The sequence below is a fragment of the Lutra lutra genome, chromosome 16 (genome assembly GCF_902655055.1).
Source record: "Lutra lutra chromosome 16, mLutLut1.2, whole genome shotgun sequence".
In the NCBI taxonomy this organism is placed as follows: domain Eukaryota; kingdom Metazoa; phylum Chordata; class Mammalia; order Carnivora; family Mustelidae; genus Lutra; species Lutra lutra.
In genome coordinates, this window is record NC_062293.1 from 32,771,854 (window position 1) to 32,798,389 (window position 26,536).

The 26,536-nt window shown below is 60.1% G+C and overlaps 1 protein-coding gene across 11 annotated transcripts; it reads right to left on the reverse strand.

Annotated features, from left to right (window-relative positions):
- Nucleotides 1-346: 346 nt before the first annotated feature.
- TSPOAP1 (TSPO associated protein 1) lies at nucleotides 347-25,841 on the reverse strand. Of its 11 annotated transcripts, XM_047707871.1 has the most exons (32): nucleotides 24,662-25,841; nucleotides 23,764-23,871; nucleotides 23,349-23,477; nucleotides 22,591-22,770; nucleotides 21,867-22,052; nucleotides 20,573-20,650; nucleotides 20,403-20,486; nucleotides 20,099-20,188; nucleotides 19,795-19,917; nucleotides 19,440-19,544; nucleotides 18,106-18,156; nucleotides 17,666-17,686; nucleotides 16,709-16,913; nucleotides 15,924-16,096; nucleotides 14,632-14,747; nucleotides 14,239-14,348; nucleotides 10,589-11,419; nucleotides 10,282-10,433; nucleotides 9,556-9,927; nucleotides 9,252-9,470; nucleotides 8,740-8,919; nucleotides 7,297-8,160; nucleotides 6,576-6,675; nucleotides 6,330-6,484; nucleotides 5,560-5,728; nucleotides 5,131-5,202; nucleotides 4,691-4,723; nucleotides 4,392-4,495; nucleotides 4,236-4,307; nucleotides 3,882-3,992; nucleotides 3,157-3,216; nucleotides 1,335-1,473 (listed from the first exon to the last, which is right to left on the reverse strand). In XM_047707871.1, the coding sequence occupies exons 1-31, from the start codon at nucleotides 24,989-24,991 to the stop codon at nucleotides 3,187-3,189; spliced, it is 5,553 nt and encodes a 1,850-aa protein (XP_047563827.1). In that variant the 5' UTR covers nucleotides 24,992-25,841; the 3' UTR covers nucleotides 1,335-1,473; nucleotides 3,157-3,186. The 11 variants fall into 11 exon arrangements, with proteins under 11 accessions (XP_047563824.1, XP_047563826.1, XP_047563822.1 ...); XM_047707868.1 differs by lacking the exon at nucleotides 3,157-3,216 and having other exon boundaries at nucleotides 347-1,473; nucleotides 23,352-23,477; XM_047707870.1 differs by lacking the exon at nucleotides 3,157-3,216 and having other exon boundaries at nucleotides 347-1,473; nucleotides 8,776-8,919.
- Between the last annotated feature and the right edge of the window lie 695 nt (nucleotides 25,842-26,536).

Sequence of the window (26,536 nt, forward strand, 5' to 3'; positions counted from 1 at the left end):
GCTATGCATTTGGCACAGGAAAGTCAGCATGATGGGGTTTGATCAGTGGACTGCCCTGGGACCTGAGCCTTCTCTTGGGTTTCACCGTCCCCTGGCTGGATCTCTGCCTCCTGCCAGGACCCTGCCCCAACTCCAAACACCTGGCCCTGCCACCAGGGACTCGGGAGGCTGCCAAACCTGTCTTCTTCAGAAAAGAAACCCAAGCACGTCTTGGTCATCTTGGTGTTGGTTGGTTTTGCCCCAGTCGTCCTCAGAAGTAACTTCCAGGTTCTAAGGTCAAGTCCAAAGCTCAGCATGACCCACCTCTCCAGGTGTCCTTTGCCCCAGGTAGAGCCCAGCATGGGTTTTGTGAAAATAGACTTTATTATAATAAAATGTATTTTTAAACAAATGCCCCCACCATTCCACACCCCTGGAGACGGAGGCAGGGGGTGGGGGTTCAGTAGAATGATCTCCCACCACAGTGAAGGAAACATGCAGAGACACTCATCCGGCCGCAGGGTTAGAGGGGTTGGTGAGGGTCAGGGTGGACAGCTGTCTACCCCACTCTGAACAGGGGATGTATGAAAACACCTGCATAAATCTGTCCTCTTCCCTAGCCTCCAGACTCTGACAGGGACCAGAGGAAAATGATGCAAAAGAGAAATTGAATCCGATGAGCAAAATAAGGCAAACCCAATTCCTGCTTTCCGCCCCGCTGGCCCCCAGGTCTTTGAGGGGTGGGGCACACAGGGGCCAGGAGGTCAGGTGGCAGGGAGGAGGGGTGGAGCACTATGGAGTGGGGGAAGGCCCGCTTTGGCATGGCCTTTCTTCTTCCTGGGCCTGTGCGGTAGAAGCGACGTGGACGAGGCTGGACCGAGGCACTGAGTATGTACATATATACAGGGTTCTGCCCCGCCGGCCCCCTGGGAGGAGGGGCTCTGGGGAATCCAGTGCAAACTTGCCTTCAGGGGGAGGAAGACTTAACGGGATAGCCAGAGCCATCAAGAGGAGGGAGGACCAAAGAAGGGACTAGCAGAATGTGGTGGGAAACTAGGCTGAGGTGGGCGGACTGGGAGTCACAGGTCCTGGTTGTGACTGAGGTGCTCGGCCACCTTGACCAAGTTTCTTCCTCATTCGGCGGCTCAGTTTCCCCTCATGCATCCTTGAGAACCAGTTCTGACCTTCACCAAGTCTCTGATTGCCGTCCAAGTGCCACAGTGTCAACTCAGAAGAATGGGCTTCCAGGGCCTTCCCTGCCCAGTGATCTGGGGGCCCCAGGTGCTGCTTCTGCCTGCAGGCTGGGCCACAGCATCACTCCTTCTTCCCAGAGCCCAGTTTCCTCAGGAGCTGCTTTCCCTTGGAGAGGAGACCCCACACCTTCTCGCTTGTGCCCTGTGCACCCCCCAGTTGAACCATGGGGAAGCTACCAGGGCCAGGGGCCCAGGGCCAGCCTCTGGGCACCGGGGGCCCTTGAGTTGAGTGGGCCCAGTCCTGGAAAACGAGAGAAAAGGGGCAAAGTCAGGGCCTGACTCCCTGTCCCAACCGAGTGCTTACAGCCCTCTGCATCACAGATTATGGTCAAGAACCACAGCCCCCACCACCCCACCCCTGCCCCGCAACAGAGCTCAGAGAGGCGAATGCGTGCGATGCTGCTGAGGGAGTGCTGAGCTGGGAGTCAGAAGGGACAAGGTCCAGATCTGCTTCCAGAGCCTGGGCAAGGCCTTCCCCTTCTCTGGGTCATCTCTATAGGGTACTGGGCTGACAGAGCTCCGGAGTCCTTGGACCTGCCCCTTGGGATGGGTGTCCCCAGTTCCCCCACATCAGCCCCTCGCAGCAAAGGGAGCAAGGACCAGGACCACTTAGGCACAGCTACCCGCCCCGTGGAAGGCAGTTCTTGTGCTGCCTCGCAGACGTCAGAGGTGGACCCCTGACCCCGTCAGGGAGTGGAGGCAGTGCCCACTCCCTGAGGAGGAGATGAGGACTGTTCTTTAAATGGCCTCCGAGAGGGCTGCAGGGGGCCTGGGCCAGAGGCCATCACTCAGGGCCCCTCACGAGCTCCGGAGGCTGCCATGCCGCCTCTGTTAGCATTTCTCCCTTATGAAGCTCCTCCGAACTCCATTGGCAACCATGATGGGCTCCCCTTGGTCCAGGCCCACCCGGACCGTGCCATTAGGGGCCTAAAGGATGGGGTGAGTAAATAGGACGGCCACCAGGATGCCTCCCTATCTCTGCTCCCCATTCCCACATCCCTACTGTGACCTCCTGCATCTTGGCCAGCCCATGTGTTCCCCACCCCTGCCCCCCACTCCCCTTCCTCAAACTGCACCCCCTACTTGCCAGAGCCAGCCACTGGAGCCCAGGCCAGAGGCAGGGGAGCTGGTTGCCCAGCCTGGGGCCACTCCACCCAGGGCTCTGATGATGTGGCAGGGCCTGCCCACAAAGAGGTCTCTTGGCACCTAGAAGTCTAAGCGTCTACTGCTAACCAGCCAGGGCTGGTAGCCAACCAGGGAGCCCCGGGTTCTTCCCACTCCTTCCCAGGGCTCCTTCCGTAACATCCCAGGAGGGAGGGGTTGCTGGGGAAACCAGTGAACTGGGTCTCTGAACCCCAGAGATGAATGGTTTGGGGTTATCTATGGATTTTGTTTAAGCACCCCCCGCCCTGCCTTTTATTCCCTCCAACAGAGAAAATTGAGAATTAGAAGTAAAATCATGCATCTGATCCCCCAACAGGATATGATGCAGAGGACAAGGGCAGAGAGACTATTATTACTGGTGACATTGCTGTATCATGCTTCGGTCACCAATAATAATCACAATATTATAACACCATAGTCATATGGTGTCATAATATACTGAGGAGTCACGATATGGCTCTGACACAATCTTCTATAGCTGCAGGAGCTATAGAACACGAGCGGTCCACTAACACGGGGCAGGGAATGCTAAAATGCCATGTATTCCTGTAACAGCTGGCACTGCCGGGAGTAAAGGCAAGGGGAGGGGACGATGATCCTACACCCAGATCTGGCTCGAGGCAAGATCTCCCTCGCGTGTCCCCTGGGAGAGAGAAGAGCCAGGTTGGCTCCAGAAAGCAAGACAAAGGAGCGCTATCTGATGATGGTGATGTAAGGGACAGGGACTCACAGGAACAGAGGGGGCCAGCCCCCCACTTACACGTTGCTCTCTCTATATATCTATCTCCATCTAGCACTGGACTCGTCTCCTCCTCGTTCTCTGAAGAACAGGGAACAAAGAGAGGAGATGGGTTACGGACTGACTCACATGCTCCCTGCCCAGGCACTGATCACCCAGCTCTCACAAACTGGAACTCTGCACAGCCTCTGCCTTTGGAAATCCTGGAAATGGGAGTGCAAGGTTTCCGGCTGGGGCCCGGCCTCCTCCCCAACTCCCTGCCTTGTGAGACTGGAACGTAACTGTATTCCACCCACTGCAAGGAGAAGGAGGCTCTAGGAACAAGGACCCGGGATGCTGGGCCCTGCTGGGCAATTGTCTTTAAAAGGCACCTGGGAGGGAGACAGACCTGACAGGGCGGGAAGTTCCCTGAAACCCCGGCTATGACTAGCTAGAGGTGTGGGGGCAGGGGGTCCTTTTCCTCAAGGTCCCCTCACCTACATCAGCAAGGGGGTGTGGGCAGCTGGGTCAGATGGGCCAGGGGTCAGGGTCACAGCCATCATTCCTCTGCAGAGAGGGGCACATACTGGGAGGGAGCTGGCCCTGGCTGGGCTCTCCATGGCGGTTTCAGCCTGGGCACAGTGCTCATCTGCTCCCCTCCCACGACACTGTCCTGGTCCCCAGGACATGGCCTTTCTCCTTACACCCCACCACTCTGGCAGGGTACAGCCCCAACTGCTGAGCTGGGAGCCCAGTTCCTCACTGACCTGGCTCTCAGCCTGGGGTGTCCCAGACTCCCTGTCAGAGCTGCTTGCCTCAGGCCCAGGGCCCTCCAGGAAGTTGGATGGAACCAGGCCCCTCTGTCCATTGAGTTCCCCCTGGGGAGGAGATGCTGGTGAGACTTGAGCCCAGGAAAGAGGCCTCAGCCCCACCCCCTTGGCCCCGGAGCCCCTGGGGAAACAACATGAGATCGATATCATTGTCACTGGGCAGTGACTCAGCCCATTCCTCCGGGCTTCCTTCAGGAACCCTAGTTCATCCCCTTCCCTAGCTCTGGGAAGCCCTCCCTGAAAGGGCGGGTGAGGGGTATATGGCACACCCCTCCATCCCAATGTTCTCACATAGTAGAAACCATCATCGTCCATGTCCCCGAACACAGTAATGATGTCCCCAGCCCGGAAGGGCAGCTCTGCCTGTGGAGAGCCCAAGAGGAGGTGTGAGCCCTGGGCAGGCGCTGCCACCACCCCCTTGGCTGGGCTCCCTCTGTGGGTCCTCACCTCCACGTCCATGTTGGGAGAGCTCTCCCGGGGGTTGTAGTCAAATGCAGCCACCATGGCTCGGGGGGATTTCAGGCTGGCAGAGGAGACGTGCTGGATGTGGCCTGCAGAGGGAAAGGGGGAGAGGCCTAGGGACTCTCTCTGGACTGCCCCCTACACCATACTGCCCCCCCATACTGGAGGCCTGCTGACCCCCTATTCACCACCTCTCCACTAGCTGCAGCCCCTGGCAGGAGCCCAGAAGCACCACCCAGCCCCACATCTTTCCCAGTGTCCCCAGCACAGGACCAGCCCCTCACCTGCACAGGGTTGGGCCCCGCTGTCCGCCTCAGCTGTGGGGAGAACATGCGAGTGAGCCCTGCCCTTTGCTGCCCTCCTCATCCCAGGCTGGGGATGGACCGGGGCAGGCAGTGTGCCCAGTGTCACACAAAATGTTCCGAGAGCGGAGCCAAGCCCTTTGGGTTTGGTAGTGAACTAAGACCCAGGAAAGGTAAGTGACTTGCTCCAGGCCAAGTAGAATTTGCAGTCAGGTGCGATCTGGAGCAGAGGTCCCAGCAGACCGCTCCCTGCTCCCATTAAAAGGGAGACCCCCAGTGGAGGGAATGGATGTGGCTGAAGGTCTGCCCTAATTCCTTTTACCTGCTCAAAACCCCGCCTGTGTCTCCCCAGAGAGCCCAGCAGTGCCCCCCACCCCCCACTCATCCCCACAGGCCCTGAGGGAGAAGGGGGTCTCACCCACCTTTCTTGGAGCGGCGAGGCTTGGGGGGAGGCCCAGCTGTGCGGGCCGTAGCGTAGACAAAGGGACCATTCCCTGATCCAGAAAGGCAAGTATATGTAAGAAAGAAACTGAGGCAGGGGAGGGGGAATAGGATAGCGACTCTGGAGTCTCCTCTTTGATCTGTGCCTGGGTTCTTGTGCTCAAGTCTCTGAAGGGCATTCCTCTCCCATTCCCAAGCTCCAGCATCTGAACTACGTGGCCCAGCCCCTCTGCAGCAGACCCCTGCTCCATGCGGCAAGCGCACTGCTGGTGCCACACTGGCCTCAGTCTCTGCTGGATTCTGCATGGATGAGGCTCTCAGCCACCCTGGACATACAAATTGCTCAGGAGGGGCTGGGTTGGAGGTGGGGGGTGTAGGAGAGGTAGGTACGGGACGGCAGCAGGTCATACCTGAGCCTTCAGAGAGAACATCCGGGGACAAATAACCACGCTGGAACAGCTGCTGTCTCTCCACGGGGCTGTCCACAGCCACCTCGGCCACCATGTTGCAGGGGACGTAGCCCACGCGGCCGTCACCCTCACCGCGGTAGAAGCCATCGGCATCCTTGTCCCCAAACACCTGAAGGAGAGACCAGTTGTCTCAGGAGGCCAGGGCAGCTTTCTCCCTGGGGCCCAGGCCCTGAGCCCTGCAGCACCCCACTCAGGATTGCAGAAGAACGCTCTCCCTTGTGCGGGCTGTGAACCGGGAAACGGGGAAAGAACTAAGAATAAGGATCAGAGGGATGAGAGAAGATGGCCCTTTTCACAGGCTCGTCACTCACTGCACATCCGTTCCCCCAGCCCACCCCTGACGAGGTCTCTGTAACCTCAGAGCAATAGCAAAAAGCTTTCCACAAATATCTGGAGACCGAGCAGAAACTGTACCGCTAACAGCAGCGGTTATGAGCCTGTGCTGTGTGCCGGGCAGCCAATGTCCTCTGGGTGTACTGAACCTGAACCTGACCCTCGACCGCCTCTGTGAGGCAGACGTCACCATTATCCCCATTTTACCAATGAGGAAACCGAGGCCCAGAGCGGCTGGTTCATCTACCCAAGGTTGCACAGCTACAAGCAGCAGAGTCATCAGTTGGCTCTGGAAGCTGTGTTCTCACCCACACAGGCTAGGACACCTCCAGGACAGGAGAGGAGAGAGGACCGGGGGCCCACAGTAAGTCAGTCACCTTCAGGATCTGGCCCTCCCTGAAGGGGAGCTCCTCTTCCCCAGCATCGGGGTTGGGTGACATTGACACAGGGTCATAGTCAAACAGAGCCACGAAGACCCTGACAGGCAGGTCCCGGTAAACCAGCGCTTCCTCTGGGGGGCTCCTCAAAGGGGCTGTGGGGACAGAAATGACCATAAGCTCTGGCCAAAGGTTTGGGTTAGGAGAGGTCCTCTCAGCCCAGCCCAGCTCCCATCAGGTGCTCACCCAACTCAGTGGTGCGTGCCCTGGGGGCCTGGACGCCTCTCTGTGGGGGGCCCCTCCCCCCAGAGCCATCCTGCCCTCTGGGCTCCCCAGTCTCTGTTGCCTGCAAAGAAAGGGCAACAGACAGCAGAAGTGAGCCACCAGCCCAGTGACGGGCAGTGCAGCAGGGGCAGGCCCCCGAGGACGCTCCCCAGCTCTGCCCCGTAGCACAAGCAGCACAGCCGAGCGGGGGCACAACATTCCTCTCCTGGAGCCTTGGCCAGTCTTGCGGAGACTTCGGACACCCCGGTGGTGGGAGGAAGGCGGGAGGGGAGACCCTGGCTCCAGCCAGCCCAGCAGATGAGTGCAGTTAGAGGGGACTAAGGTCAGCTCTGAGAGCTGGTGGAGGAGCGTGAGAGAGGCGAGCCCCTTCTCAGGGTCAGTGTCCGGAAGACATAAGTAACTAAGCAGAGAAAAGGGCCGCCCTGCCCACGGGCGGTGGGGGGCTGGCTGGTGGCAATTGGTGACTAGCGGTCCCAGAATATTGTGCGTCCCAGTTCCGGTCAGCAGAAGCAGCAAAGCAGTGGAATGTGGGTGGGAGGAGGAAGGGGAGGGAGCCCAGAGGCCCAGCCCCACCTCTGCGGATGGAGGCGGCAGCGTGGAATGGGAGCGGCTGGTGGGCAGCAAGCAGAGCCACCAGGCGGCGGCAGGCAGGGGGCTGCCCGGGTGGGGAGTGGGCACGGACCCGGGAGGGCGGCTCCTTAGCTCTGCCAGTCGCACTGCGGCCTCTCCGCTCTGGCTCCCCCTTCTCCCAGACCGAAAGGCGTGGGTAGGGGTTGGGGCCCGAATTAGCCTTCAGAGGCCCCCTGGACCTTCCTGTGGGGGCTGTGCCCCAGGCCTCCCCATCTCCGAGGGAGCAGGAGCTGGCGATGCTGACGGCCCCGCTGCCTGCCTCCTGCTCGTCCTCAGAATCATATTCGATGCTGATTTCCAAGCACTTGGGGGAGAGGAAGCTGGCCAGGCTAGATTCTGGGGCCCGGCCACGGGAGCACCTCCGGGAAGGGGGCGGCCGGCCTCTCCCACCAGCATCTGGCACACCCTTGGTCCCCTCGCCCACAGGGGGGCTGCCCCTCTCCCGTGTGGGGCCCGGTCGTCCAGAGGCCTGAGGCCCATTGCTGAGAAGTCGGCTGCAGTGTTCACGGAGATCTGGGGACCGCCTGCGGTTTGGGGGCTTCTCGGGGGAGCCGCTTCCTCGCCTCCGGCTGGTTCCACCCACTAGTCCAGGCACGTTTTCCAGGCGGTCCCCAGCCCTGAAGGGCTCTGGTGACAAGGGACACAGGCCGGGTCCTCGAGGCTGACTGCTGTCACAGCTCAGCCCCAGTGCTGCTGGCTCAGGTGGGCCCGGGTTTCGGGAAGAACAGCCTGTCCCTGGCCTTTCCTCGTCTTCCTCGTCGTCCTCCTCCTCGTCTTCCTCGTCCTCCTCTTCCTCCTCCTCGGGGATGCTAAAAAGCTTCTTGCTGCAGAACTGCTGGAGGGGCAGCTCCAGGATCTGCTCCAAGATCTCCTCGTCGCTGTCAGTCTCACAGAAGGGCTCAGGCTGGGACTGGGGCTGGGGTGGGGGAAGGGCAGCAGGGAAGAGAGGTTCGTGGGAAGAGGAGAGAGCTGTGACCTTTGTCCTCCAATGAGGGCAGGGGTTGCAGGGAACCCCATAGCTCTCCCTCAGCTTCCATCAAGGGGAAAGACCAGAGAGGGGGCTGGCCCGAAGCCCCACAGCACAGCCAGAGCATAGCCAGAGGAGGAACTGGGGAACACGCCCAAGGAACAGGCTGCCTGGATGCTGGGGCCCGGAGGGACAGAGCGACGGGGAGCAGGCTGCTCCTGTAACAGCAGAGAGGCCTCCCCAGCCCTCCCTGGAAGCTCCCAGCAGGGATCTCAGATGGCTGGGGCTCTGCGTGTGGTGGGCTGGAGCCTGAGAAGGGGCAGAAGAGAACTCCTCATCCTCTTTCTTCCTAGGAAGGCAGAGGCCAGTCCTGAGCAACTTCCTATCAACTGCGTGGGACAGGGCCGAGGCCACACACCTAGAACGTTGCTGGCACTCAGTGGTGGCTGGAGCAGCTGCTGGCACGGGGGGGTGAGAGGCCCCAGAACCCGAGGTCTAGGGCCCACCAGCCCCTCCTCCCCCCATTACCTTGGCCCCATTCTCCCTGATGCTGTGGCCAACAACCTGCTTCTGGAAAGAACAAGTCGCAGAACCCAGCTCCTCTTCCTCCTCCTCCTCTTCTTCTTGAATGTCTGAGAGATCTGAGTTGCGACCATGGTCCACAAGGGAGTTCACCAGACGGCCCCCGAGCTCTGCTGTGTCCTCCCTCTGCGAGAGATGAGACAAAGAAGGGGAGAGGGAAGGGTGTGAGGAGGCACAGGGGGCTCTGGAAGGGTTGGCCCCAGCCAGAATGACAGGGGTCCCTTGGCAGAGGGAGAGAGGGTCATGTCCCAAATGGGAGGTGTGCACAGGGTGGGGCAGGGAGGTGTGGGGAGAAGAAGGATAGTAGCCAAAAGGAAGAGACATCTGGGAAAACACAGCAAACTTGGAGCGTAGACCAGAGCAGAAAATAAATGGAGAGGACCCCCAGATTTGGGCTGGCAGAGGCAGGGAGGCAGGCTCCAATTCTGAGATGGCCCAGAGTGTCCCCAACCCCGTACCTCAGCCCTGGGCCTTGGCCCAGATCCTGTGTCTCCTCCAAGGCAGGCCTCAGCACAGGTCACCTGCTGGGCCAATGCTCCCTGGCCGGAGTAGGGTGCCTGGAGAGCGTCTTCCTTGGCCAGTGACAAAGCTGCAGGGTCAGGAGCTCTCACGTCCCTGGTTGGCTCGCTGGCCCTCCCATCCTCTGAGGCACCCAACACAGCTGCCGCAGCCTCCTCCTGGAATGGCAGGCACTGAGAAAGGGCCCAAGCCCTAGGCCTTTCTCCCAACCTCCTCTTGCTCCCACCTCCCGCAGCATGGTACCTGAGAGCAAGATACTATGGGCTCCTCCTCATGGGATCCTTTTGGTGTCTCTCTGGCAGGGGGTTCCCCAGGGGGCTCGCGAGTTCCACACGAGTCAGGGCGCCGGCGGGGTGAGCTGGGGTCTCCAGGCCCGGGGGAGGCTGGAGCAAGGGGTAATCTGGCCTCGGAGCCTGGCCGTGGTGAGGGGCAGGAAACTGTGGCTGGCAGGCAGGCTGCCACCAGGGCCGGGGGGACAGGAGCTGGAATGGAGTCGGCGGACTCGCCATGGGGCGACATGGTGCGCACGGTCACCTCCCTGCACACCTGCAGCAGCTGCAGCTGGGACAGCTCCACCAACACGCTGCCCGCCGTGGGTGAGGCCACCTCCATGATCTGCGGGGTAGAGGGGACGTAGCTGGGGAATGGAGGCCACAAGGGCCACATGTCAGGACACGAGGACTGCAGTGGCCGTTGGCGTCCTGCCAGGCATCGCCCAGCGGCCTTGGTGTGTCTCCTCTCACTTAACACCACCCCGGCCGCATGGCCCCGTTGGTGGCATGCTTTTTGAATTGTAGTCACCTGCTACCAAAGCCTGTGCCCTCAACCAATCTGCTGGTTCCGTGGCGCCCACCTGCCGGGGGCAGGGCACCTGTGTGCCAGGCTGGGGAGACTCAGCTCCTGAGTGCGGCAAGGAGAGGCCCCCATCCTGTTCCCAGGGCACAGGGAGGCAGAGTCCCCAGGCCGTACCTTCTGTCTATCGGCATAGATGGCATAGCCTGTGACCCGGACGCCGTTGGAGGTGCCAGCAGCGTCGATGGTTACCGGGAGCCAGCTGATGACCACGATGCCAGGGGAGGGTCCCGGCTCAATCTGCACATCCAGGGGGGCATCGGGTGGGCCTGGCAGGAGGAGGGCACAAGACCCAGGGATGTGGGCACTCGCCTCGAGATAGCAGCCTAGTTGGCACAGCCCCGCCCCCCCTGTTACGCCCACAGCCCTGCCTTCTGGGTGCTCCAGATAGTCCAAGTCCAAGTCTGAGCCCCAGGCTGCCTACCTGCCGGGAGCGTGGTAAACTGCAGGGTGGTGGCCCGCTGCTCTGGCCTCTCCCAGCCTGGTCCCCGGGACTCTCGAGGTGGGAGCTGAGCCTCTACTCGGGCCTGATAGAGGGTCCCAGGCCGCAGATGGCAGAAGGTGGCCCAGTAGGTGCTGGGGCGCGCAGGGGGGCACTCTTCCCCATTGAGGTAGACGGCATGGGCCAAGTTGCTGTTGCCGGGTACCCAGGTGATCTCGGCAGACGTGGCCGTCAATCGGTGGACCCGCAGCTGGCTAGGTCTCACCCCGGCTTGGGTACCCACCACCAAGCAACAGCGCAGAGGGTCAGAGCTGCCCTGGCTGGTCAGGGCCTGCACAGAAACATGGAGGGGCCCGGCCCGCAGGTCCAGGTTCTCAAGCACAGCCTTGGGGGGCACCCCTGGCCCCAGGGCCTGACGCAGCTCCCCATTCACGCAGATATGGTAGCCCCGTAGCTCCACACGCTCAGGAGGTGGCTCCCAGGCCAGCACCACACTGTGGGCAAGCTGCCTGAGTACCACCAGGCTGCGGGGGTAAGGCACAGCAGGGGGCCCACCCAGGCCCTCAGGCTGGGGGCTCAGACTGAGCTCGTCCCCTGCAGCCTCATCCTCAGGTCTGGGCTGGCTGCGGCCCCCACTGCTCTGGCCCCCGCTACTGCTGCCACCCCCTCCTCCGCTCAGGAAACTGAGTTCGGGGCCTGAGCTGTGGGACAGATCGGCCAGCTCCGGAGGGAGGGAGGTCAGGAGGTCATCGTCGGACACACGCTCTACAAAATTGGAAGGGACCAGGCCCCTTCGGCCATCCATGAGCTCCCCTGGCAGAGGGAGGGCAGGGAAGGGGAAGACAGAGAGGAGGTAGAGAAAAACCAGTCCAATAAATGCATTTTAGCTTTGGTTAGTGCATGATCTTAAGCATTTGACTCAAATCAACACTTATCTGTGAGCACTTTTTTAAAAGATAAGAACAGTCAACAGTATGGAGTTCTTGCTAATGTTCCCAGGAGCGATAACAGCCCCGTGATAGAGGACAGCGCTTCTTAAATTTTAATGCACGACGGAATTGCCTAGAGATTTGTTAAAATGCAGATTCTGACTTAGTTAGGTCTGGGTGGGGCTATAAGTCTGCATTTCTAACAAGAGCCTAGGCGGTGCTAAGCTGTCAGAGACTGTCCCTTTTCTGGGACAGACCGTGGCTAGGCAAAAGGTCACCATGTCTGCAACTTGCTTTTACCTCATTTCTCTTTTTTAACCCACAGATGGAGAAAGCAAATATGACAAAATGTTAACAAATGTTGAATCTAGGTGGTGAGAATATAGGTGTTCACCATATCATTCTTTCAACTTTCAGTGCGTTCGAAAACGTTTCTACTACAAAGGCTGAAGGAGTGGGGACGGGGCGCCCTTCAACTTCCCTTCGTGGAAAACTGACCTCCTTGAAGCACCACCTGGTCAGGGCAAGAGAAGGAATTCTAGGGACAAAAGACCTAAGTGCTAGAGAACATTCCCCTGTGGGTTCTAGAAGAGATGAGGACCCACCTCGGGCTGGGGGCCTAGGAGCATGACTGGCGGCCAGTTCAGGCAGTGACCCAAGATAGGTTCTGTTACCTTCTGCACGTTCCCCTGAACACGTGACAACAGAGGGATGCCCAGGAAGGAGGAAACTGGGCACACAGCGTGTCATGTCACAGCTAATTCGGGAGAAGGGAGAGGGCTCCCAGGGAACAGACAGGCTGGGGGCTGCTGGGCCTTATTTGGAGGAAGGGGAAGTAGGGGCCTGAGCTTAAGGAAAAGGGTGTGGAAGAGGAAAATGGGTCTGAGCATCAGGAGAGCCAGTGAGTTTCCCCAGCCTCCTCACTCTCTGCTCATGCTAGGAGTGAGAACGTAAGGAAACTTGAAGAAACAACAGTGCCTTCCAACGACTTTGATACTGTAAGTGCTTGGAGTGGGTCGACTGATGACCTCCCCCAGACATGGCCACATCCTAATCCCTAGAGCCTGTGGCTGTGACCTTATTTGGGAAAAGCATCTTTGTAGATGTAATTAAGTTCAGCAGCTTGAGGAGAGATTGTTATAGATTACATGGATGGGTCCTAAATCAAGTAACAAATGTCCTTCTAGGAGACGCACAGAGCAAGACACTGAGTGAAGAGGAGGAGGCAATGGAACTGCAGAGGCAGAGACGGGGTGACGTAGTCACAAGTCAGGGAACCACCAGAAGCTGGGAATGGGGAATGGAGTCTCCCCAAGGGCCTCCAGAGGGAACAGGGCCCTGCCAACACCTTAATTTCAAATGTCTGGCCTCCAGGAGTGTGAGAGAAAGCATTTCTGTTGTTTTATGCCAGCCAGTGTGTAGCTTGGTCTGGCAGCCAGAGGACATCAGTATAAGCACTGACGCTAAGAAACGGGATGGGAAAAGTAGGAGGCTTTGCACCAAGCAGATCCACTGCCCAGAAAGGCTGGTGCTGGAGCCCCAGCCAGAGCCAGGTCCCAGTTCCCAAGGCTCGAACCTCGGGCAGCGGTCCAGGCGGCACCAGGCATAGACAAAGCCATCACTTAGCTAAGTCTCTTGGGGGGTGGAGGCAGGGGTAGGGGGTGGGGAGAGGGCATCCTGGGCCCAGCTGTCTCTAGGCCTTTAAGTCTATCCCAGATGGAATAGTTCCAATTCTAACAATTTGTGGTTAGTTACTATTTTGTGTTTTGGCTGCCCCTCTCCAAGAGAAGGTATGGGCTCTGAGTTTTTTCTTTTTTCTTTTTCTTTTTTACATTTAAGAAGTGTTTTTTTCTGGGAAATATTTAATCCCACTTCTGTTATGCACATCTCTGGGGAGTTCAGCTCTTCACCATCATTCACGGCAGCTACTCAGGGACCAGCCTCCGGGCCCGGGGGGAAGGCATGCTGAGCAGGCTTGAAGCCCTGGCCTTCCAAACCCCAAGCTTTCGGCCTTGAGGATTCAGATCTGGCCTCTTTCCTAAATCCCCGTCTGTGGTTATGGCCCTCCCCCTGCCCTGCCTACACCACAATCCAGGTTCAGCAGGCATAGCGTCATTCTCCCTGCCAAGCAGCCAGGGCTACCTGGGGAGTGTCCCGAGACCGTTTCTTTGGCAGGCCCTGCCCTGGTGTCCAGTCTCAGTCACGGGGCAGCTGCTCCATTGCCTGAGCTCCCAAAGAGCCCTAGAGAGCTGCCATGAAGCCCATGCCCCGCCTGGGCCCAGACACCTGTTGACTAGTTCCTAACTCTGTTTCCTGGACTCTGGACCCTCATTCCTCCTCCTGACATCGGCTGAGTCCAGCATCAGATCTATGCCACTCGCCCAACTCTGACGTCACTAGAGTTAGGCACCACCCAGCCCTGTCCGGTAGCACAAAAGCAAATTGAGCCTGAATTCCCTGTGACGCCATCCATCATGCGGATGGCAGCAGGCCTCGTCCTGCCCTGCTTGGGGCAAATCTGCAGCCAGACCAGCTGCCCCCTTGCCTAGGTCCCTTCCCCAAGGGCTGCCTTTTAGCAGAGTCAGAAAAGTTCTGGTGGGCTGAGCAGGCTGGGGAGAGGGTCTGAGGCATGGGGTGAGGGGTCTCTGGGAAGAAGAGCTTGAAAGCAGGGGGACGGACACAACAGCGCTGCTACCGTCCTACCTTCAAAAAAGCCATCCTCGTCCATGTTGCCGTAGACGTAGATGTACTCGCCAGCAGTAAGAGGAAGCTCTGCCTCTGGGTTCTCATTGGGGCCCTCGAACGGGTTGTAGCTGTTGAAGGAGGTGCGGAGAAGGAAGAGAACCTACAATCCGTCTTCATGTCCCGTCTCCTCTCTCCCATTGTATGAGGTCTTTATGGTCCCTTGGTGGTCCACCATGAGCCAAGGAGAGCGCTCGCTGTGCCCACCCAGTCCAACTAGGCTGAGAGGACACGTCCAACCAGGACCTCCGTACCACTGCCACTACCTCCAGAGGCCTCTGTCTTCTTCACCTGGTCCCTTCCTCCCATGCACCTGAAACCCTAGGGAAATGGGGAGCAGGGGGAGGCACCTACCTGTAGCGTGCTAGGAAGACCTGGATCCTGGCTCCTCCCCGGCCGCCCTCAGGTGCTGCTGGGAGCAGGGAGACACTGTCTGCCTCCAGCTCCTCCACCTCGCTGGCCGTGTCCACCTGTGGGCAAACAGAAGGGGCCGGTCCTCTTCAGGACCCAGGGCCAATGGCGATGCAGGCAGGTTTCCAAGATGAGCCAGAGGACCCACTGCTTCAAGAAGGGATAGAGAGCACCTGCCAGACAAGGCCAGCAGCAATAAACCCTGATGTTTTCTGAATCAGCACCTGGGCTCACAGGTCCTGGCAGAGCCCCACAGCCCTGGCAAAGGGGAGTGAGAATAACCTGGATCCCTCCTGAGTTTTAGCCTCTACTGCATGGGCCCAGTAAGGTTGCTTTCCCCATCTGAGCAGAAGCCAGCCAGCCACACCCGTGTGGGGTGGGCAATCAATGGCAGTTTGTCTCTTTAAGGGAAAAACACAGCAAAGCACTCCAACTGGGGAGAGCTGGAGGCAAGGAGAGAGAGGCTGAAAAGTCCTTGCAAGGAGGGTCCTGAGCGGGGAGCAGGGAGGCCCCTCCAACCACACCGCCAAAGACTGCACTGTCCTCCTTGACCACAAGGGGGCAGTAGAGGCTGGGCTGGGTTCTACCGGGTTCCACAACCACAGACAGCAGGGCCCCTCCTGACCTGCCGCCCTCGCCCCCCACCGCCACCATTTCTGAGGTTTGGGAGGTAGAGAGAGGGACAAGGTGATCCAGTACTTGATAATAAATGTGTGCCCTGCAGTAGAGCTCTTCCGTTTATTTTCTCATGTAATCCTCACGACAATACTACAAGGCAGGTTTTATTAGATCCCAAATCCTGACAAGGAAACCAAAGCCGAGAAAAGGTCAGAGACTCGCCTAAAACAGAGCTGGGATGGGAATCCCAGAACCTGTGCTCTTTCCCACACAACCATCTGCTTGTGCCTCAGACACTCGCATGAACAGTCTCATTATACGGATCCTGGCGCCGAAGTGTCTCCCTTCATCCAGCTCGCACTCTGGGGCCTCTCTGAGCCCCGGAGGGGTGGAGCTGGGCAGCCCCTTAAGTAGGGCCTGCAGGGACCCTGGAGGGCAGGGCAGCCTCCACCTGAGCTCCTTGCCCTTCAAGGAAGCCACAGGCCCTTCTCTCCCAGGGCCTGGCTCTACTTCCCAACTTGCGACCCCCCGTGGCCAGCAGCCACCCCACTCCTGGGGACACCAAAGGAGGATAGGACCCCCCACCCCCTCTCCCCCCGCCCCTCCGCAGCACTGACCTCAGGCGTGGGGCATGACTTGGGGCTGTTGTGGATGGATTCGGAGCGAGAGGAGTTAGAGAGGGACTCTGCCTTCTTAGCCGTCCTTCGGGGGACCCCGGTAACAGTGGTGGGGACAGGCTCAGAAGACTTTGGGGTGCAGTGCCCAGGGGAGCCCGGAGGGAGATCAAGGTCTAAAGAGAAGATGGCACGTGGTCTGTGGCCTGAGGAGGGACTAGGGAGCAAGGGTGGGGCCGCTCAGAGAGGAGGGTCAGGGCCTCCATAGCCATGGTTCTAAGAGGGAAATATTTGGGGGAAACCTACTACATGGAGATGGTGGTGCTTTACATATATTATTTCACATGATCCTCAGAGCAGCTTGATGAGGCGCTCTGAATTTTTCCGTCTTATGGCTTAGGAAACCAGAACTCACAGAGGTCTAGCAGCATGCTCAGAATCATGTGGGCTGACAAGTGAGAGAGGCCTGGGGCCCCTGGGTCAGACTGACTCCCGGCCCAGCTCTTTGCAAGCCCATACTGCCAGCTGCTGATTCCTAGGGTCCAGCTCCAAGCCTTGACTGCAGAGTCTTGCTGGAGGAGAGGAGCAGTGGCCGAAATGCCTGGCCAGACTCCAGAAGAGCCTCTCCTAGGAGCTCATTTCTCCCCCATCAAAGCTTTGTTCTAACCAGGCCTGGCTCTAATTTGCTGTGTGACTCTAGGTGAGTTGTTAGCCTTCTCTGACTCTGAACACTCTGTTCCATACAAAAGCTGGGGATTCCAGACTTATATCCCTGGGGTCCACCTTACCTTTGGGGCCAGACCCACGGCAGGGCTGGGGAGTGGAACAGCAGCAGGGGGGTGGGGGGTGGCCCCCAAGGGTACTGTAGCCCAGGGCAGAGGTGAGTAGATCCAAGGGGCCGGGGTGCAGGCGGAAAGCTTGGAGCTCCTGTGCCAGGAGGCTGAAGCGCTCTGTTTGGGTGCGGCACTGCTCCTCCAGCTCTTGAACCCGGACCTGGGCCAAGACCTCCCATAAGCTACCAGGCCCAGCCAAGCGGCCGGTCCCATCCTGTGCCCTATCCACACAGAAGGAGCCCACACCAGGCCTCAGCTCATATCCACCCAGCCCTAGGCCTGGGCACTAGCCCTCAGCCTCGTGGCCCCACTGCCTTAATAGTGAGGGTGAAATGCCAGCTGTGTTGGGGGGCCCGCCTCCCACTCCAGGCAGTGGTACTTCCTGCTTCCAGTTGCTTCTAGGCCAAAAGGAATAGCACCCACTCCCCGCGCCACTGCCAGTCCTTCCTCAGCTCTGCGGCTTGTCACCCTCCCACAGTCAGTGACCCAAATCCCTACCCTCAAGAGAGACACCCCCACCACAGGAGCTAGGGACATCTTTGTGGCAGGAAGGAGCCATTTCTCAAAGAATTTTTCTCAGGTTTCAGGAGCATCCCAACATTTGGGGCCTCTCCCCTGCCCAAGGTCAAGAGGAGCATGGGTTAGACTGGATGATGAACTTCCTCAGGGTCTGAGAGGCTAGGTTTTAGAGGAGGGACGGCCTCGTGTCTGCCAGGCACTGTGGCAGGTCTGGGTTGAGGAGGTGGCCCCCCCGCCCGTCTACGCGTTCTTGGGTCTCTGCTACCAGTCACACCCTCCTCTGCTGGACATGAGAGCTGGGGCCACTTGGACCTGAGGAAGGAGACGTAGCTCAGCCAGCCTGGAGAGGTGTAGGGGAAGGGACAGCCCAGGGAGGATGGGGGGGAGGTGTACCTGCATGGAATCCAGGGTCGACTGTGGCAGGAAAGGAAAGCACATAGGACAGGTTAGAATGGCTCACCCTGCGAGTTGCTGCGCAGAGAGGGAGGGAGGGAGGGAGAGAGGGCCCAAGTGGACACTACCTGGTCGGCTCCCTCGACTGACTGGGCAGTTCCTAAACGGAAGGATATTTCAGGGTGAAGGCAGCCTCTGGGGGTGGGTGGCAGTGGGGGAGACTGCTGCCCCCAGACCCAAGAGCCCCTGCCCAGCTGTGCCCTTGCCCAAAGTAGGCCAATGGTGGAGGGGGTTCCCAGGGCTCTGGAGCGTTTAAGGGCCCTTCCTGCAACCCCACACCCCCCACACACACACCTCCCAGAGTCCACTCCAGCTCTCCCTGAACTTCCCTGCCTTCCCCCCACACTGGTGCTGCCGCTGGCCGCCTGCAGGGACCCTACCTCCAGCAGCTGCACGGCCCCTTCATGTTCCCTCTTGGCTTCTGCCTGGGCCTGCATGGAGGAGAAGGCAAAATGTGGGAGGGGAAGGATGAGGAATAGGGGACAGGATAACGGGAGAGGGATAGAGGAGGGGCAGCAAGGGCAAAGGGAGGGAAGAAAGAGCAGAAAGGTTGGGGGAGGAAAAAAGGAAAGGGGAGCTGGGAAGGGGAAAGCTGAGGGTTCTTCCCCCCCAACACCAAACTCCCACCCCGGAACCATACCTTAGGTCAGAAGGTAATGGTGTCAAGGAGAGGGAGGCCTGATACTGCTTCTCTCTTTCTGGGACATCCACCCTCTGGGTTTCCCTCCTACCTCTTGGGACGCTCCTTCTCAGTCTCCTTCACCTGCTCCCTGTCGTTTGCCCTTTTGGAATGTTAGGGTGCTGCAGGGCGCAGGGCTGGGCCCCCCTTACACTCTTCACTCTCTCCCAAGGGGTCCCATCTAGTCACACGACTGGACACGTCAATGACTCTACAATCTTCATGACCAGCTTCCCCAAGATTCCAGACCCGTAGGTCCAACTGTCTACAGACACGTCCACTTATATGTTTTTAACACACAACCCAAACTTAGCCTAAAGCGAAGTCAGAACTCAGTACTCCCTAACTCTCACATCTGTGGCCCCTTCATCCTTTGCCTCCTCAGGCCTGTTCCTCAGGGGCTACTCAGCAAATGGCTGAAAAGAGCAGGGGCGCTAAGAGAATCCTATGGAGTCTTGTCAGTTCTAGGTCCAAAATATATTTCAAGTCCTCCCCCTTTCCACCTGCCCTGCCTGCGCCTTAGCCCAGGTGGACATCCTTTCCCACCTGCGGCAGCCCTGACACCCGAGCAACCACCTGCCTCCTCGCCCACTCCCCCAACCCCTACACTCCATAGAGCTGCTCAAGTGATCTAGCTCTTGCCTATTCCCATGGTTCTATTCTAGCCACACTGCTCTGGCCTCACACTCTTTCCTGCCACAGGACATTTGCACTTTGATTCTCCCACCTGGAACACTCTTTGGCAGGCTCCTTCTCAACCTTAAGGTATTAGAGGCCTTCCCTGCCACCCTCTCTAAAGTGACCCCTGGCCCCATCCCGGTCATGTTCCCGCTGGGCCCGTCAGTGACGAGGGTCATCTCACTCGAGCATCTGCTTATTTGTTGACTGGTCTGGGACCTGTTCTTTCCCCACCACTGTCGCCCAGTGTCTGGCACAGAACATGACACTCAGTGGGTGCTCAGTAAATGCTCACTGGATGAGTGGACGACTGAGGGCTCCAGCGGCCTCCCAGCCCTCCCTGCCCCCTGCTCCCACCTGCTGCAGCCTCCGGACCTCCTCTTGCTTCTCCTGCAGGCTGAGCCGGGCCTGCTCATGCTCCACCTCCAGCTGCTGCCTCCGCTGGGCCACCTCCCGCATGTGCTGAAAGACAAGAGGTCAAGGCCAGGGCCCCCCTCCACTGTTCCTGTAGCTCTACGATGAGAGAGCCTCAGACCCTACGGGTTCCAGTACCCTCTGTTAAAAAGGAAACCGAGGCCAGAGAAGGGCAGGGGTTGGCGGCACCAGGACTGGACCTCAGACCCCAGTGCTCCACACGGGGCACATTCGACCGTCCCATTTACTCCTTGTGCCAGGGACGGAGACCCTTCCCTGATCTCTGCTGCCTCCTCACCTTCAGCACCTGCTCCAGGCTCTCCAGCTTGCTCTGCAGGCCCTGGCTCTTGCGAAGGGCCGAGTCCCTCTCCTGTGTCACCCCCAGGAGCTGGCCCCTCAGCTCTGCATTCTCCCACTCCACCTGGAGAAGGGGCAGGGGCAGGGAGCCAGGTGTGTCAGCCTTGTCCCAGCAGCTCCCTCGCCCGGGGAACAGTGCCCTTCCCACCCGAGCCCAGTGTGGTGGGGAGAGGAGATAACTCCTTGCCCAGGGACCAGGGTTCCAGCAGAAGCCCAAGCCCCATGGCGATGGGCAGAGTGGCTACCTGCTCCTTCTCCGTGGCTCTCCCACTGAGCCGAGAGTTCTCCTCCACCAGGCGGGCATTCTCGTTCTGGGCTTCTCTCAGCTGCAGTTCCTGAGAGACCGGGGGAGCTGTGGGGAGGGGGCTCGGTGCCCACACACCTCCTCACCCCACACAGAGGACCTGGCCCTCCCAGACAAGGCCTTCCTCCCCCACCTGGAACCGTGCCAGGCAGGGCAGAAGAGCCCCAAAGCACAGGAGGGGTGAAGGCAGAGCTGAGAGGGAGCCCACCACCTGGCTGGCCTCGGGGAGGCCCCTGGGAGCTTACCAGCTCCTCACATCTCCTCTGCTTTTTCCGGGCTTCCTGTTCCAGACTCTCGCATTTCTTTCGCTTCTTGCTGAGCTCTGACTCCTGTGGGGTCAGAACAAAGGGCTCCTCATGTGGGAAGGCAGACCTGCCCACAACTGGTTGCCTCGAGCCCTTGACCTGGGACTTACCAGCTGCTGCACCCTCTGCTGTCTCTCAGGCTCCCCTAGGACAGCGGGTGGGTTCTCCACATCCTCCTGGGGCGTGGCCTGGAAATGCCCAGGGATGGGGGCTGGCACCTGAGAACAGGGCCCCAGGGCAGCCCCTCCCCCTGCCCGTCCCCCTGCCCGGCCTATGTGTGGCAGGCTCCCACCCCATCTCACAGTCAGCAAAGCCATCCCTGCTCCAGAAGGGAGGGCGACTGCTGCCTGCACACAGCTCCGGCTCAAGGGGGAGGGCAGAGGCGGCACCCCTGTGTCCTCTAGACATATTGCTTCAAGATCCTGAGACCCGTGTGTGCCCTGGGAGATGGGTCCCTTATCCAGGCCAAAGCTTTCCCTTTTTAGCTTCCAACAGCAGCCCTGCTCTGCACTCAATAACCGTCCCGGGTGTCCTTCAGTGACTGGCAGAGAGCTAGGAGACCGCCCGGCGCCCCCAGGGATGTGGTGCTCCCTGAGCTAGGAATCCTGGACCATCGGCGCCCCGGCTCTGCCTAGAGCACTGCAGGCCGGGCCAGACCCTCTTCCTAGCTTCCCCCGAGCCCGCGGCGCCGCACCTAAGTTTCTCTGTGCCGACTCCAGGGGAGGGCAGCTCCTGGCGGGAGGGGCCTCTCGCTCCCTGGGCCAGGCAGAGGGGCAACACCTGTGCGAGAAGCGCTCCACGCCCTGAGGCCTTGGTCGCTGTGGAGCCCCTTCTCCCACCCCTCTTGCCAGAACGAGGGGAACCTGGGTGCCGCCCAAGTAGAGAGGATGGAGAGGAGCCAGACCTCTAAGTTCTGGGGGTCCGGAGTGGGGTCCCAAGCCCTCGCGACAACAGCTGCCGAAGCCCAGCACCCAGGGAGGGTCGCCCGTACCTGGAGCCGAGGCGGATGCACCGCCGCCCCCGGGGGGCAGAGGCCGGGCCTGGCGGACCAGGCCGGTGCTGAAGGGGGCGTCCCCGCGCTAGGGCGGCGGCGGGAGGCGGCGGCGCGGGCTGGGCCCCGGGCGGCTGCCAGGGCAACCCGGGATTTGCGGCCGGGCCATACCACTGGCGGCGCGGTAGGGGCGACGGGGCGCAGGCCTGCGGAGGGCGGACCCCGAATGGCCGGGGTCGGCGCGGCGCAGGTACCGGCGACCCTCCCCTCCGGGGTCCGGAAAGCTCCCCCGGGCCTTCGGAGAGCTCACGCCACTGGCGGGTCCTCGGGGCTCTGCGCGCCGGTGCCGGGGGAGATGCCGGAGCCTCCCCATCTACAGACGCCCCCATACTTGTCCCAGCGCCGGAGCTCACCTCTCCCGGGGCCCCCGGGGCGGGAGCCCCTGCTTTGGCTGGGGCCGCGGGGCCGGGAGGCCGGAGCGTCCGGGTCGGCTCCTGCTGGTTGCGCAGGGCGATCTGCCTCTGCAGCCGCAGCACCTCCCGCTGGGACTCGCGCAGCAGGCGGTCGAAGTCCCGCACGTGGAGCCACTGGGGGCCGTCCTGGGGTTGGTGGGGACAGGGAGGGGAGTCAGGCCTAGCCCTGACCGCCCGGGGCTAGAACCCACCCTCCACCTTGCTGGAGGGGCTCCGACGCGCGGAAACATGCAGACCCTCCCCTGCGTACATGCCTGGTCATAGGTGCATGCGTATTCGGCCACATGCTTCCGCGAACCCGTGTGCAGTCACGGTAACTCATTTACTGGGCACTCACGGTGTGCCCGGCACTGTGCTAAATGCCTTGTGAACATCGCTTCACGCAAGTGTGAGGTATGTGTGGATTCAAACAGCGAGACCCGCAGGCATACAGCCCAAAGCCTGGAGCACAGAGATTCCCAGGTCTGGGACTCGAGGCTCCACCCCCTTCGGTTCAGGCTCCTTCTCCCCGCTCCCACCTGGGCCGTTGCCAGGGGAACCTACTCCCCAGCAGCTTCCACCTTCCTGTTTCATTTGCATCTCATCAACATCTCGTCCACATCCCACAAGCCGGGCAGGCGGCCCCGTGTAAGGCTGATCCGGAAGGGGTGACCGGGCCTCGCACCTTGCCAACCAGGGTGAGCCTGGCCTGCAGCTCCCTGCACTCCCGCTGCAAGGCAGCGATCTGCTTGTCCTTAGCCAGCAGGGCGCTGGCTGTCTCACTGAGGTCCCGGGCTCGCTGATGGGCCAGGGCCTTCTGGCACAGCTCCAAGCTGGCCCCAGGTCGGGGCATGGGGGCACTCACCTGGCCAGAGGAGGGGTAAGGCCAATGGTCATCTGAGGATTGGGACACATCTCCCCTCCTCAGCTCCTCTCAACGGAGGGTTAGGATGAAAACCTGGAAGTGTGGCCTCCTGCTTCCTCCCTGTGTTTGGGGCTTTAGGGAAAGGCTAGCCTCACTTGACTCCATCCCAGCAAATCCTCAGACAGGACTGAGAGAGTTAACTCCACATTCTAGTTGAGGCCCAAAGGATGCTGCTAATTCAGGGCTGCCACTGTCATGGGTCTTCATCCCTGCCCCCACCAGCTCTGCACCCAGAGATGAGCTCAGCGGAAGGCTGCAGCCAGCACCAGCACGTGGTAATCCAGAAACCTGCTCCCTGCCTCTTCAGGAACTCCCGGCCCAGCCCTTCCCTTCCTCCCGTAACTCCAGAAACACTCGGCCTCCCAGCCAGCATTTGCTCTTCCTACCCCTTGGCCCCCGGATTCCTGCTTCCTGTGTGTTAGGAGTCCACACCTCCTAAGGCCCACTCCCTCAGACCTGGTCGGGCTTTCCTCTCTCCCTGGTCACCCGGCCTCCATCCAGCAGCCTCCCAGCCTCACCACCTTCAGGTTAGTCTCCTGCAGCTTCCGGGCCCTCTCCTCCAGGCGCTTGGCAATGACCGCCAGCTCGGCATTCTTCCGCTTCAGCCTCCGCACCTTCTCCTCTGTCTCAGGGAAGCTGCTCTTCCTCTGACAAGGGGTCAGCCAGAATTGGGGCATGTTGGGAGCACCCCCACGGACCCAATCCTAACTGTCCAGGACTTGTGTTAGACCCCTGGGCTTACAGTGGGGTACTTGGCAACTCTAGATTGGGGTTCATCTTCTCTGGATCTTGGGATCATATCCCCTCCAGGTAGCCCTCACTTGGAGGGAGAGTTTATGGGATGGGGAGGCTGCTGAGGCAGAGGGCTGGGGTGTCTGAGTCTGCCTTCCCCCAGCTCCAACCAGGACTCAGGACTTGATTTCCAAGCCTCACCAGCATCTGATTTTCCTCCTTAAGGATGGCACAGCGCTGCTGCAGCTCCCCCAAGGCCCTCAGCAGCTCCAGATCAGGCCTGTCCCCGCAGCCAGTGTTCAACTTGCCCTGGCACAGGGAAGGACAGGGCATGGCACCTCAGGAACACACCCTTCCAAGCCAAAGCCCTCCATATGGAAGCATCCTGCCTGCCAGCAGTCTAGGGAGACATGGAGATGAGAAGATTCTCCCCCTATGTCCCAGGCCTTTCAGAGATGAGCTTAGGAGGCCCAGAGGGGGCCCACACTGGCCTCCTCCATCCCTGGTCCCCTCTCTGCTAGTCCCGAGTTCTTTCCATCTTTGCCCATCTCTTCCTGGGAAATGCCAACTCGAGCTCCCAGCCCCACCCCTCCAGGCTCTTTATGGACCCTGTGTCCCCTTCCTTCCCCCAAAGCCCTGGTCCTTCCATCTTCTATAGGAGGTTGCTCACATCTACCCCAAGCCTTGTCCTACCTGACTCAGACCAGCACTGAGACCCATCCCCTGAATCTGCTTCCTCTGAACTCTTGAGTCCACCACGCACCTCCACAGCCCCCCCACCCCCCAGATCCTCCAGCCCCCAAGGACAGAGGCTCTCAGAGGATACATAGACCATCAGAGAGAGAGACCCCAGAAGGAAGAGGTAGGGGCAGGACCAGATGCAGCAGACAGGCAGAAAGTCAGAAGGACAGACACGACAAAAAATGGAGCCCCTGAGATTCCTGCCCAGTGAAGGCATGCCACACAGTCACAGAGGGACCCCCCAGACAGACAGGCCAGGAGAGGAGATGCGGGCTGTGGGGTGGTATATAGTGCCCAGGCTGGAGGGCATCATGAGAGGCCCCACCACGTAGACCCCAGCCCTCCCCAGCCCCCGTACCTTATGGAGAGCCTCCACCTCCTCGTCCTCCCACCTTGGGCAGCTGGGTCTAGAGCTCACTGCTTGGTGCCTCAGGCCAGGCAGCCCAGTTTTGGTTCCTTCGGGGTCAGTGCCCCCCATCGCCCCGGGGCTCTGGGCTCCCTCAGGCTGGGAGCTCTCCTCAGGCTTCAGCTCTCCACCCTGCAGAGTTGCTGGAGTGTCGGCAATGCTTAGGGTCGTGCCTCCGGGGTCACTCCCCTGGCCCAGAGTCCAGCTCTGCCAGGCGGGCAGGGCCCATGGCTCCATGGCTCTGGGGTCCCCCAGCCGTGGGAGGGGTGTCAGTTGTTCCATGATCCTGCCGAGGGGCCCCAGGACCCAGGCCGGGGGACATCACCCAGCCAAGCAGAGGCGCCGGCAAGGGTCATGCCAGGCCAGACCCCCTCTTCTCCGAGCTCCTGGCTTCACCGAGGCTCCATCTGAGGTTGGCCGTTCTTCCTCACCCACAAAGGAGGCTGCAGGAGTCGGAGCTGTCAGAGGCGAAGCTAGGGGTAGGCGAGCTATGTTTGCTCGCGGCTGTGTGTGCGCGGGTGTGTGGAGGAGCGAGGGTGTCCCCGTGGGGGCAGGGAGGGTGTGCAGAGGCCACCAGCAGCAGCGCCTGGGGGAAGGTTGGCGTGTGTCTCCAGCTTGGTGTGTCCGGGGAAGCGCTGCCCTGGATGGGTTTGGAGGACGGATGCCCCCGCCCGTGTGTGTCGGGGTAGTGGTTCTGCGTGTCACTGTCTGTGCCTGTTTCAGAGTTACCAGTTGTTTCTCTGTGTGTGTGTGGGTGTCTGTGTTGCAGGGCTGTGGCAGCGTGTGACGCTGTCACTGTTTGTATCTGAGCAGCTCAGTGCTGTGCAGCTGTGTGCATCGGTGTCATTGTGTGTCCGTCAGCGTCTGCGAGTCTGGCCATCCGTCACAACCCTCAGCCTGGCTGGGGTGTGCAGGAGCTGCAGGGGTGATCCTCAGCCGTCCGCTGTGGTCCTTTATCTCCTGCCCCTCTCTGCTGCTGCTCTCCCGCTCGCTGGGCAGTCGGCTGGTCCTAAGGAGGCCTGGGTCGGTGGGCCGCTTGCCTCATAGTCTCTGTCCCTGCTGGCCTCAGCTCCGGGGACTGCAGGGGTCCGCTACAGCCCAGGAGCCCCGAGATGGTGGGTGCAGAGGAGGGCCGAGCCTCAGGATGGGGGGGGGTCGAGCAGGGGAGAGACAGCCCTCCCCTCCCCCTCCCTGTTTTCTCCTGCCCACCAATAGGAAGTCGGCTGCTAGTTTCCATGGTGATGGCGCTGGACTGGTGGGCTGGACCAGCAGGCAGGGTCGGGACAGAGGGAAGAGCTTCTTCCTCACGGGATCTCAGCCCAGTACTCCCCCCACCCCCTACATGTAGCCTCCCACCCTTCGTCCCCACATGCCCCCGCACCTTCCTTGTACAGAGGGGAGGGGCAGCAGACGGTCCTCCCCACATCGACCCCAGCCCGAGACCAGTAGAGACAGAGACCAGGTGGTAAGACAGATAGATAGAGCCAGCCATGGAAAAGGGTAGGTATAGAAAAGATGGGATTTGAGATGAAACAAAGAGAGAGAGAGACCGAGAAATCAAAAGAATGAGAAGGAAGACAGAGACAGAGGGAGAAAATGGAATTGCTTCGGCTCCCTCCTGGCAGACTTCATTCTGGGGGCAATCTGGCCATTTTGGGCCAGCCAGGGAGACCACAGACCTGTCGGGATGGCTTTGCCAGAAAGTATGAGGAAGTTCGTCTTCTATCTAGCCTCGGTCTTTGTGCCATGGGAAGATGGCATTTGGGGACAGGAGCCTAGATGAATTCTTCAGAGACAGGGGTGTTGGGAATGGCCTTGGGGAAGGAG

Coding starts and splice junctions, on each gene's coding strand:
- TSPOAP1 (XM_047707866.1), bottom strand. CDS start 24,991: ATGGAACAACTGACACCCCTCCCACGGCTGGGGGACCCCAGAGCCATG. Junction 16,097..16,708: donor CCGTGGGTCTGGCCCCAAAG/GTAAGGTGGACC, acceptor TCTTCTCTTTAG/ACCTTGATCTCCCTCCGGGC. Junction 14,748..15,923: donor AGTCATGCCCCACGCCTGAG/GTCAGTGCTGCG, acceptor GTTTGCCCACAG/GTGGACACGGCCAGCGAGGT.